The sequence below is a fragment of the Beta vulgaris genome, chromosome 6 (assembly GCF_026745355.1).
Source record: "Beta vulgaris subsp. vulgaris cultivar EL10 chromosome 6, EL10.2, whole genome shotgun sequence".
In the NCBI taxonomy this organism is placed as follows: domain Eukaryota; kingdom Viridiplantae; phylum Streptophyta; class Magnoliopsida; order Caryophyllales; family Amaranthaceae; genus Beta; species Beta vulgaris.
Window position 1 is genome coordinate 7,811,712 of NC_079207.1, and position 12,521 is coordinate 7,824,232.

The 12,521-nt window shown below is 35.3% G+C and overlaps 1 protein-coding gene across 2 annotated transcripts; it reads left to right on the plus strand.

Moving 5' to 3' along the window:
- The first annotated feature begins 425 nt into the window (after positions 1 to 425).
- LOC104895409 (uncharacterized) lies at positions 426 to 10,614 on the plus strand. Of its 2 annotated transcripts, XM_010681907.4 has the most exons (15): positions 426 to 758; positions 2,189 to 2,262; positions 2,594 to 2,671; positions 3,579 to 3,654; positions 4,491 to 4,555; positions 6,058 to 6,159; positions 6,636 to 6,725; positions 8,084 to 8,158; positions 8,260 to 8,292; positions 8,383 to 8,460; positions 8,831 to 8,893; positions 9,383 to 9,445; positions 9,566 to 9,613; positions 10,190 to 10,237; positions 10,311 to 10,614. In XM_010681907.4, the coding sequence occupies exons 1-15, from the start codon at positions 716 to 718 to the stop codon at positions 10,470 to 10,472; spliced, it is 1,098 nt and encodes a 365-aa protein (XP_010680209.2). In that variant the 5' UTR covers positions 426 to 715; the 3' UTR covers positions 10,473 to 10,614. The 2 variants fall into 2 exon arrangements, with proteins under 2 accessions (XP_010680209.2, XP_010680210.2); XM_010681908.4 differs by lacking the exon at positions 9,566 to 9,613.
- Positions 10,615 to 12,521: the final 1,907 nt, after the last annotated feature.

The following is a 12,521-nucleotide window of genomic DNA, read 5'->3' on the forward strand; positions in this document are numbered from 1 at the left end:
ACTAGTTTTTATATGCACGCGATGCGTGCGAACATACGTACAAAATTATTTTTTTTGGGAGATGAAAAAAATTAAATTAATTATTAATTATTTCTAATAAATTAAGAATATTTGAATTCTTGATGGTTTTCTTTTTGTAATATTTTTTATTTTTAATTAATTAGGTAGTTTTCTTTTTATTTTTTCAATAAAGGAAGTAGTTATAATAGAGATGTTATGAGAGTAAAATGGGGTTTCTAATATTTTGGTGTCCTACCCCTCTTCCCATATAAAATAGAGATTTAAATTTAAAAATAAAAAGAAAAAATTCGAGCTTATAAACTACAAAACAATTATAATTCATCATTTAACTTAACATACATTACACGCATAACGTACATATAACGCTATTATTACTATATCATTTTTCTCTCCCTAATTTTGCAAATTCCCCCCTCCAACGTCCCAACCTATATACTGCGACAAAAAGGAGAGGGAAATGAACATCTCTTCTCCAAGTCACTACACTTTTTCGCTAAAATCCAATCAGAAAGAGAGTCAGAAAAGAATTATGTATAAAAAAAATGCAACTTTGACTGTTTTTAGCAGTTAAAAATTCTTAATTTGATCGTGGGTTTTTCTGCAAAGTGAAAGAAGAAAAAAATAGCTCGTTTTTTTTCTTCTCAAGTGTTGACAATTATCACTCTTTAGGGGTTTTGGTGGGGTTTTAGCAGCAATGGCTCTCCCTCTGGGAAAGCTCACTCTCCTTGTTGGTGCAGGTTTCTCTCTATCCTCTTTGTGAGTCTAAAATGTTGGCATTTTGTATGAATTTTGTGTTTTATTCTTGATTTTAGTTGTTATTAGAAGAGGGTTTTTGATGTTTTCTCAATTTGGTAAGAAATACTGATATGGGTAGTAACTAGTAATTGAATTGTTTTATTGAGTAGTAAAATTGGGTATTGGATGTATAATTTAGTTATATCTAGTCTATTGTAGTATTTCATAGGATTGTTTCTTAGCTGATAATGGTATATATTATTGGAAACCTTGAATTTTGCAGAAATGAAAATCGGGTTTTTATTTATTTGAAGGATCAGATCATACCTGTGTATATATCTATGTCCATTGGAAGGTTTATATACATTTTTTACATTAGTTTTGACAGTGAAATCGTAATGACGAGTAAACTGTTATTTACTGACTAATGTGAATCAAAATGTTGCTGGATGGAGTGTGTATTGCTAGCTGTAGGAGTCTCTTGATTCGTGTATTTTAGACGTTAGAGTCGAGTTATTAGAATTGAAGGTATAATAGTTATAGAGCTCTCTAAAGGGATGATTAGTGATGGAAAAATTCTTGTATATTTTGCTTGTAGGATTGTTTCTTTGGTTAAGAAGATCTTAGCTATCGTGCGTGGTGCCAACTGACGAGGCATAATATATGCTAAGAGGGTGGATAGTCTCTTAAGTCTAAAATAGTGTCCTGTACTTGACTATCTTGAGCTAGTTTGTTCCTTAAGTGCATAATATATGCTAAGAGGGTGGATAGTCTCTTAAGTCTTAAATAGTGTCCTGTACTTGACTATCGTGAGCTAGTTTGTTCCTTAAGTTTGATATCTCATTTCACAAAATACTATCTGCATTTTTATCCATCATATTTGCAAAATACTGCATCCCTGTCTTTCTTCTGATTTCTGTTGGTTGTATGATATATCAAGGTTGAAGTTCCTTTTTTTGACGCTTAAGTATAGCAGTAGCCAAGCTTTAGATCATGAGCGATACTTGACTATTTTTTAATTTGTAGGTAAACTCTCCATGTTAGTGAGAGGACATGAATTTTTTGTCCTGTACCCAACTTTTTTACACGGGTGACACCCTTTTGGTGTCTTTCGAATATCTTTCTCTTGTGTGTGTATTCATTCAAGCCCTTCTTATGTGAAACAATTCGCATGCTTCTCCCTTATACAGATATGTACTAATTTCCACTACATGTTTTAATTAGGAATTAATATGCCTGTCACCGTTGCAATTTCTGTAGTTCCTCTGTCAAATCTTTTGACTGAAAACAGTTGCAGGAAGTCCCTTAAAATGTTGCATGACATTTGTCTATATTCTGTTGCTTCTGTCCTTTTGAAATGCTTGGCTGTGAGAAAATGATGTTTCTGAATATGAACTGTTCATGGTTAATAATTTTACCTTCCGCTTTGCAGGCATCCTGGGTTCAATTCTAGCTAAAGAGGGGCGCATGCCCAGTGTCTCTGATGTCATCTCAGGGGCCATAAAGGTGGCTTATCTTTAATCAAGCCGTTTTTTTATATTTCCTTTCTAAATCTTAATAACTCTAAAACCTCTGAGACTGCTCCAGCTGTAGGCTACTTCTATATTTATTTTTCATATAGTATTTTTTTAAGTTTGCATCTTGTTCTGCTATTATGTGGGCTTTCTGCTTCTGTATTACTATCTTGTTATGTACCTGTACTCCTGTAGAATATAGCTGGTCAGAATGGTCCACCCCACCATCACATAGCATTTATGATTCATCAAGAGATCTTAAAATCATGTATGTCTATAGAGGCTAGAGAGTTATAAAGTAGATGTGTTCTGATCTATCACAGGTTGCTACGAAGCCAATAAAGCAAAGTGATTCAGCCTCCTCAACAAGCAAGCCAAGAAATGATGCTTTGATAGCTCAGGTATTTGCTTATACCTCTTTTTCAAAATTTTAATACTATATAATAAGGATAAAGTTTTCTCATAGTGAATAAAGATGCAAGCTACTGTTATATAGAGTATAAAACCACTTTCCTTATTAATTATCTTAGACTGGTTCGCTTTCTTGGCTGGTTGACAACTAAACATTCAGTACCTTGATCTGATTATTATCCTTGCTACCTACTGTTTGAAGCACTTTTGAAGATTTGCTTTCTGCTTTTTCTGAAATCCTCCTCTTTAAAAATACAATGCCTTGACTGAATGACTATGTGTACGAGATAAATTACCGTCTTTCTCCGAGGTTTAGTTTTCTAAGTGCTCAACTGCTAGTTGAAGAATGTCTGGTGGATATCAAATCCCTGGACTCTTATATTTCTTTACCCCCTCATCTGCTTATTTTTTATTTCACTTAGTTGTTTGTCTGACTTTCCAGATAACTTTGCTGGCTTTTGGTGGGTGTGAATTTACAAAAGAGTATGACAATAACAATTAGTTTTAGTAAAAAAGAAGAAAATGAAAACCACTTAATGTTTAATGCATAGCTATAACATATTTTCATTTTGAATCTTCATTTGTGGGAAGTTATATTTAAAGGAATATTTGCATTGTGGTTCCTTCGAAGGAATTCCATGCTGGATGGTAATTGTGCCATCTTTTTGTTTACTGTGATTGTGCTTCCTCACTAGTCACTAACTCACTATTCTTGTGAATGAATTTGCTACTGCCTTCTCCCCATTCCTGTTCGTGTCTCCAATAGTTAGCATCTTATCCCCTTATGATTATTGTATCCTCAGCTGGTGATATTCTCATGTGATAGAATTAATACCTTTTGGTGTCAGCTGAAATATTAAGTTTGGAATTATGGTCCAACTTTCTGTGTTTTTTCAGGTAAATAGTTTAAGACAAGAGCTGCAGCTCCTTGCATCAAGCAGAACGATGACAATCGTGACTTCAAATGCAACAGGTAGCTCTTCTTTACTGTGCCGTTCAGAAAAAAGAACATGTTATTGCTTGTTTAGCTCGAGTATAATTAATGAATTATATGTGGTTTTTTGCTAGCACTGAAGGGGGTTAAGGGGGGGGGGGGAGGGGGGGGGTGGAGAGAGAACAGAAATTTAAAGTTAATATTGAGAATTAACATTGAATATCCTCTGTGTACAAACCGGTAATGTGCAGTATGAGCATCTGAATATCCTAAATTCCATGAAGCTGCAGATAAACACAATTTTGTTGCCTGGTGTGGGTGAGAGCCAAGCTAACAAGAAAGGGGATCTATGTTATTGGGAATTGTGAGTATAGTATCTGACATGCAGATATGGCGAGATTGAGAGTCGTTGATGAATGATTGAGGATAAGGGCATGAGGCCCCCTTTCTTTTTGGAGGAAGGCATTCCAAGCCTATCTTTGCCCTAGGGTGGTAACATGCAAGTTGGGCTTGATAAATTTTCTTGTAGATTCAGGGTCCTTTTTTTATTGTCGTATTGAATTTATCTTCAGTTTATGGTGAGAAATATAATCCCATCTTTAGAGAAAAGAACGGTTATGCTCGAGAATTAATCCACCTTTTCATGTATCTGTAAGGCACTTTTGTAAGCCATTTCCTTTGACTATTTGGTGGCCTACTTGAAAGGAGAGGAATCAGCATTCTTGTCTGGCTGCACCAAAATCTAGCCATTTAACATGTCTCCTCATAATTTTTTTTTAATAATATTTGTATATGGCAAATGGTGGCTGTTATGGTACATGTTACGTCCTTTTCTTACTAGTCTATGCTGATGATTTTATTCTTTTATGTTTTAGGTGGCCGTCGATATGGTGTAATCATTGTGATTGTAGCTGTTGGCTATGGATATGTGTGGTGGAAGGTAAAATATAGTGTGATTGTTGCTGGAAGAGCCTGTTTTTTGACCACTGATTGAGTTTCCTCCTCAGCAAAAGCCAATGCCAATATGCCCAAATAACTTGAGCAACTGAATAATCTCTTATTTCTTTGTTTCAGATGATTTCTTCTTGTTCTGTTTATGTATTGTCTAGATTTATGCATAAGTGATCTAATTATTGCCATTTGCATGTTCAGAAATTTGTTAAGTTATAGAATTAGTAAATTAAATCAAGCATATTGCAAATGATAGATTAGCTGCTTTGCGGAAGCAAGCTGTCAATGTTCTATCTTACTCTTGGCAAAGCAGCACTTCTTCTCTATGTAGGTTTCATTTTTTCACTAGAGCAGTTTTGTTATTTCTTGGTGAACAAGCAGTCAGCATACCTCAGGAATTGGCTGAACCCCTCTGAGTTTTGATACCCTCTTTTAGCCTGATTTAGGTTGAGGAATATTTGATTTTTTTTTAGTAGTTTGACTTGTCCATCCGTTTGACTAATTTTATGTGTGTACAAAGCAAATTATATTCTCCTCCCATTGCAAATATTTAGTGTCCTTAGACTTCACGGATTTATCTATTTGATTTTGTGATTTATCTTTATATTTGTTGAGAAAAATCTGGTTTCTTTGCTACTTTGATCAGTAGCGTCGTTTGTAATGTCTTTATTATCTTGAAAAGCTCTAATTGAGCACCGCTTGGTGGGTACTGCTTTGCATTCATGATTATGATGACATTGATAAGAGTTCCTGTTCTAAAAATGTTTTTGCTCAACAATGTCAATCACAACAACTGGTACCCATTATGATTTCCTGCCTTGGGGAGGTCCGATGTTCCAGCCTTACTCCAAAGTCCAAATCTTGAGATCACGATATTTGATAGCATGTCAAAGATTGTAGGAGCTTGAATCACTAGGAATTCTGCCTTGCAAGCTCCTGAAACTCCTCAGACTCTAATGGTTGATTTGCAAAATCTCAATCCTATGGCCATATAATCTACTCCACTGGTGACTCGCCACTTGCCGTAGTCCTCTCTCTAAGCAACATAGATCTGTTACTGTAACATTGTGTTTTTTTGTCATGGTATATTATATGTTGGCACATCCTGCTCTACGAGAGTTAATTTGTGCTTGCATCTTAGCACTCCTTTGTATATATGAAATGAAACCGGTCTTCTGTCTACGTAGAATGAATTGATTCACAGTTCATTACCTGAGGTTCTCTTTTTCCTTTTCTCTCATCTCAACTAAACATGGCAGTCCTCTCTTCTGTGTGTGTTTGCTGCTCCACTTATACACGGTGCATTAATTAATGAAGCTATATTGTGTTTGAGGATTATCATAATCTGCAACATGTTTAAATTTCCCCTCTTTAGCCTGTTTACTTGTTTATATGTGTTACCTCATGTGCTGCCAGCTACTTGACTGATCTTACAGGTAAGGACGAGGAAGTTGCTCATTCAGCATTAATTTCTTATTTTAACATTGACAGGGTTGGAAAATTCCTAATTTCATGTTTGCCACCAAGCGCGGCTTATCAGATGCCTGCAATTCTGTCGCTAAGCAGCTTGATGAAGTTTTTCTTTCACTCAGGGCAAGTTTCACATGTTATCACCTCTCATTTTTTTATTTGGATGGAATTATAGGCTTGTGTTTCTCCCTTGTTGGGATTCTGCCGATATTGAGTAAAATCACCTTTGATTATCTATATTATTTATCCTCCCATGGTGCTATAGTTGTCTATTTGTCTTTGAGTTGTCCATCTGAAGTTCTCTCGCAGGGTCATTTTCTAGAATTTGGAATATGAATTGGATATTGCAATTTGTTTTTAGTAGAGGCGGTATTTGTCAGTTATGCAGGGATATATATCTTCAATACTTTTGGCATTCCCATCTTTCCTCTTGAATGTTTGAACTTGTATGCTTCATGAGATTTTGGGTTTTAGATTTCCTTTGACCCTAATTTTGTTGTTGCAGAATTCTCTGATCTAATGTAAATGCCAGGTTATATTGTGTATCATACTGAGTGTTAGATGTTTTATAAGGTCACTTCCATTCTCCATTACTGCAGGTTACCAGAAACGAAATATCTTCCAAACTTGACGATTCAAGTAATAAATTTGGTGACATAGTTGCATGCAGTAGTACTACGAAGGATGAGGTATGTCTTGAAACCCCTCTTGAAAAATAATAGTGGCATTTGTTTTTCTTAGGAGTTGTTTGGAAACATAAAAGCTGGTATCCCGAAGTTCTGAAATCATAGAGTACTTATGTCTCAGTTAAGGGACAGCATTGGAGTACCAGTGCTGTTTTGATCTAAAATTGGTGAACATGTACCCCTTCCTAGGCATTGTTTGGAAACATAAAAGCTGGTGACTTTACATGGTCAATTGTCTTCTTTGATGATCTGGTGGCCCTTAATAACTACACCCTCTGTCGCCTTTATTATGTCCACCTAAGAATTTGTGACTCACATCTCAAAATATTTGGGATCCTTGGTGCCTTTACCCAAGGATCTGTAAACTAGCATTATGGGAGCAACGCATTTTATTTTATTTTCTGACCGTACCTTCATTGGTTCATCTTGTATGCTTTTCAGTAAGCTTCATCTTGTGCAGCTCTCTTAGCTTGGTAGTCAATCATAAGTGAATATATGCCCTGCACCTTTTCTTTCGGTATATTATGCTACTTCAACTGTGTTGAATATGATACTTCTTTGTCACCATGGCCGAGCATTCCCTACAAGTGTATGACTAACACCTATTAGTAAACTCTAGCTATAATGAGAAGAGGGATATTGTTATTAAGAAGAAATAAGTTGAAGCTTGACAGATGATTGTGTTACAACTTAGCAACCCTTGAGAAGGAAAGGGGAGGTGGTGCAGCAGACGAGTATACCTTGTTTTTTATGGCTTGACGATTTTTGCCATTATAGTAATGTGCTTGCTACTCCCTCCGTCTCATACTATAAGTCCTGTTTCCTTATAAAGTGTCCCAATATATAAGTCCTATTTCTATTTTCAATCAATAATTATGCCCAAAATACCCTCATGAAAATAATTTAATTCTCAAAATGTCCTCATAATTTCAGCTTCTAATGCACTATTATTAATGACAAAATGGAATCTTCTACCCCATTAAACTCCTCTACACATTAAAACATGCAACATTAATGTTCAGTTTTTATTTTTTGTTAAAAAGAAATAATAATGTAAGTGTTTTCCAATAAAAATGAATATTTTTATCGAAATAAGACGAGATTCCACTTTACCTTATTTTCCGTGTAAAAATAGAATCGGGACTTATATTATGGGACTGAGGGAGTATTATTATAGTAGCAAGACAGACAGTGATGTTGAGTTCTAAATTGGAGTGTGAGGCACTGATGTGATATTCATTTGCAGTAGATTAGTTTGGTACAAGATGTTTGACATTGGTATACAGATATATCCTAATGTTCTGAAGAAAATTGAGTTTGTATGAGATTTCAAATTCTCATCGACATTTTTAAGTTTTCAGGTTACTGGAGTACGTGGAGAGGTTTCGAAGTTTACCTTGGATCTCCAAACTGTCAATCATACAATCCAAACTCTGGTGACTCATGTGTACTTAGTGTTTTTTATTATGGGTGATCCAGTCTCTTGCCTGGTTAGGGCCCTGGAATACATTATCTGACTTTTTGTTTGTGATTTCAGGAGACAAGAATGGGCAGAATTCAAGGGAAACAGGTCTGAAATTTTATATTATGGGATGTCTGCAGAATTTATATTGAAATATCTTTCCAATTTGTTTTACATCTATGTTCAAACCACTTTCAGGATGAGACAAAGGAAGGAGTGGCAAGATTATTACTTTGTACACTGGATGCAGAGAATAGATCTGCAGATGTCATTCAGGCATGTTTTGGTTGGCTCCTATCATCACCGGGCGTATCTGACTTATTTCAAATTTGTGCTTTATGTGTTGTGTTGGCCACTTGGCCCTCTTATCTGAATATCTTTCACTGCTATTATCTTTTTCTCAATATGTTGGGTCTTTTATCTGAATATCTTTCACTGTTATTATCTCTTTCTCAATATTTACGTAACCCTTATAGTAAGTTGTATCTTCTCTTCAAAATTTGGTTCATGTGTTGTCGCTTTCCCCGTTATCTTGAGCATTGAACAGTATGATTATTCTTAGAAAATAAAAATTAGAGCTCGTAAAGTTTTGCTTGATTTTGATTTGGTAATTTATTTAACAAATTCAACTGTTTTTGATTTGTAGGATTCACCTTCAAGTTCTCCTAGGCCTGCTATTGAACATCGACAGATTGCAGTGCCTTCAAGGGTATTTTGTAGATGCTTTGTGCCATAAATTGAAATGCTTAATTATATTTTTCCCACTATAGGTGTGTTAGTCTGCAGAGGCTGAAGATTGCTTTTCTGCTTTACAATTACATGTGTGGTACTCTTCCAGGCTTCCATTCAATCTTTTTTAAAATTAACACCCTATTTTCTTTCTTGAATTATGAATACGTAGATGTTTCTGAGTAGGATACATTTGGGGAAAATAGATGATGAATAATCTGTTGGAAATTTTTAGCATGTTTTATATAAAGAATTTTTTTTTTTTTTTGAATGGGCCATGTCCCATGTCTTTATTCACCAGGAATTCATAGATTGTAAAGGGTGATATTAACCATATATGAAAGGTTTTTGCTGCTGTATGTGAGTTATGATATAATCTTCTGTTGTATGTTAGTTATAATATGATAATCTGCTGATTGTTTGTTCTGTGGCTGCTCTGCGTTTCTTGTTAACTGCTGTGATCTTGCAGACAGTGTCCCTCCCTGTAGCCTTGGAGCCTTCCTCTCCTTCAACTTCTAATGGATCTAATGAGGTGTGCTTTCATCTCCCTTCATATCTGATGGTTACACGTATTCCTGTTTTCCCATGTTCACTTGACTGTTTATGGTGCTTTATCATGTTCTTATTTGTTGATATAATGGCTGTTTGACAGAATGGTTCGACCTTATTAAAAACTCCGACTGCTAATGGATCTAATAAGGTGTGCAGATTTTATGTGCTTGCTTCAGATGCTGGCTTTGCTAGTCCAATGTACTTTGTCCCCTAAACAAGCATTAGGGTCATGTAGGCCTGGTCAATAGTGGGTTGATTATGATCAGTGGGTGACGAATAGAGGAGCAAAGAGAGAGATGAGAACACGTAAAAACAAAACCACATTCTTTTTCTTTTGAGCGTAAAAATTATTGGCTTTCCACTCTGGCTTGTATCGACCTCGTCCAGTGTAGATGCCATCTCTAGTAAGACCTTGTCGAACGAAAGCCCTTTTACTACCGTTATGTCCATTAGACTATCTTATCCATTAACCAAGTTTAGTTAGGTTTGATGTGCTTGGATGAGTGGGAAAGAATTAACTTGCTTTCTCTGCAATCGAAATTTTTTTTAATGCATTCTAAGGTATGGTAGGGATGGGCAAATAGGTTAGGATTATCCCCACTGCAATCGCGGTCTTGTCTGCCTAAACATACCAGTTGCTGAGTTGCATATGTTTTTCTACGACGATTAGTACATATATGCTCAAAAGTATTGTTTTCTGCTGATACATCTTTCCGAAATTCAGGTTAATGGACAACACTCAAGGAATGCTAGCTCAACCTCAGGCCAGAAAGTAAGTTCTGCATCTTCACTTTCCCTTTCATTATTCTTGTCACAACTGCTCCCAACATAGTCAATCTTTATAGGAGTTTCAAGTGATTTCTGGAGCAGGAGAGAACATTTCCAGCCCTAAGGTTTCCAACAGGAATCACGTTACAGCAAAGCCTCCCAGTTCCGAGTTGCCTCCGAAAAGCGCTGGCTTGCTTTCTAGAACAATTAGTGCGACACGGTACTTCAAGTTCATGTAGATTAGTTTTACACTCGCGCAAGTTAATATATGACCAAAAGGTTATGCGCAATATCGAATTATACTACCTCCTGTCTATATTAGTTTACCTATATTCCTTTTTGGGATATTCCTTATTAATTTACCTATTTCTTTTGTTTTTATTTTTGGAATGGGACCACTAACTTTCCAAAACACATACATTCAACTTTAACATAAAATAATAGTTTCTCTTTCCTTCTACATCCCACAACATTGTTTCTCCTAAAACTTTGTACAAAGGAAACGGGTAAACTAATAAAGATCGGAGTGAGTAGATCACAATGTAAGCTGTTGGGAAAAGCTTTTGGATTTTTATGGTCGGATTCCCTTGTCGGAATGGAGTAACTGGTAAAGATTGCAAGATTTTGTAGAGATGCAAACAAGTTTAGGTTTAGGATCATGAATGGTCATCTACAATGTTGAAAGTTTAAGATATGGAGATCTTGAGGGACAGGATTATAAATATGAGTATCTATATCTGTTTTTGGCTCTTCTTTGGGGTGTGAAGAATTCAAAATCTGGGAAATGTAGTATGAAAAGAAATTTAGAAGGAATTTGTGAAGTTGGTTTGTTTTGTATTGACTAGCCTAGAATAACAACTTATATGTAATTAATGTAAAGATAACAATTCCATATCTTAATTGAATTCCCTTCCCAAATCCCTCTGATTCATATAAAATTTTCCAAAAGAAAAAAACTCTAATTCATTGGTAATATACTTCTTAATTCATTCTATTTTTGTTAAAATGAAAAAAATAGAACATGACAGTCGTAAAAAAAAAAGATAAAAAATACTAATGGGACAATGTGTCGTTCATTCATGGTCAGAGGATAAAGAAAAAAGTAACCTACCCATTTGAGGAGGGCAAACTAGGGAGGTGCGTTTATTTGAAAGCAGCCTCAATTATGCAGCAGCTTTTACGCACATGGCTTTAGCCTTAGGTCCCAAATTTTTTTAGCTTAAGTTTGTAAGCAAAGTCTCGAGTAATATATACTTCTCGATTTTTTCACCGAATATCTTTAACAAATTTTTTTATTAACCAAATATCCCAACTTCTTTCAAAATTCACCATATACCTCATTTTTTTTCAAAATTCACCATCTTTCAAGAAAATACATCAAAATGCTCTTAATGACTGACGGCGGTTAACTCCGTCACTCATTAATGCAAATTTTTTATTTTAAAGTCCAATTAATCCCTAACCCTAATCCCTAACCCTAACCCTAACCCTAACCCTAATCCTAACCCTAACCCTAACCCTAACCCTAATCCTAACCCCTTAACAACTAGTCAACAACCACCACATGTCCCCACACCTTCCCCTACCCCTTCGAATTTTGCAGCCCCTCTCCCCCCACCGCGCAACTCCATGGAGTACTTTATTAAATTTCACAACCATTTATTACCACTTTGAAGTATGGTATAAATTTGTAAATTGTAACTGATACTAAGAAAGAAACACAGGAATGGAGAATGGAGATTCATCAGTATGGACATTGAATTGATTTTTGTCTTACAAAATTATGCTACAAATCTATCAAATAGGTGGTTGTAATTTGTTGCATAGAACAAACTGTACAATTTGAAGATTGGGGTAGTCTTGCAATGTAGTAGACTAGTAGTCGTAGTAGTGCTGTAGTCACTAGTCAGTAGTATAAGTGTTCAATTTTATTTTTGTTATGACCTTTGTCTCACATAGGCACATACTTCTTGAGAAATGCCTAAATTACAATCAGAAGTCATGTCAATTAAATTTATAAAATTAGCTTGCAACAAGATTTGAACCTGTGACCTCTTGTTATTATACATGATAGAATAACCATCTCAACCAACTTTTAATCATGTTTTAGCCTTTAAGTGCCCATGTTATTATATTTGTAACTTTTAAATGTTGAGTATTCCTTAATGGAAATGGAAAAAAATGCATATCAAATTTGGAAAATAATACCAACCCGGGACAAAGTCCCGGATCCAAATACTAGTTATCATATAAAAACCTGATATATAGCTTGATTATTGGTAATTACC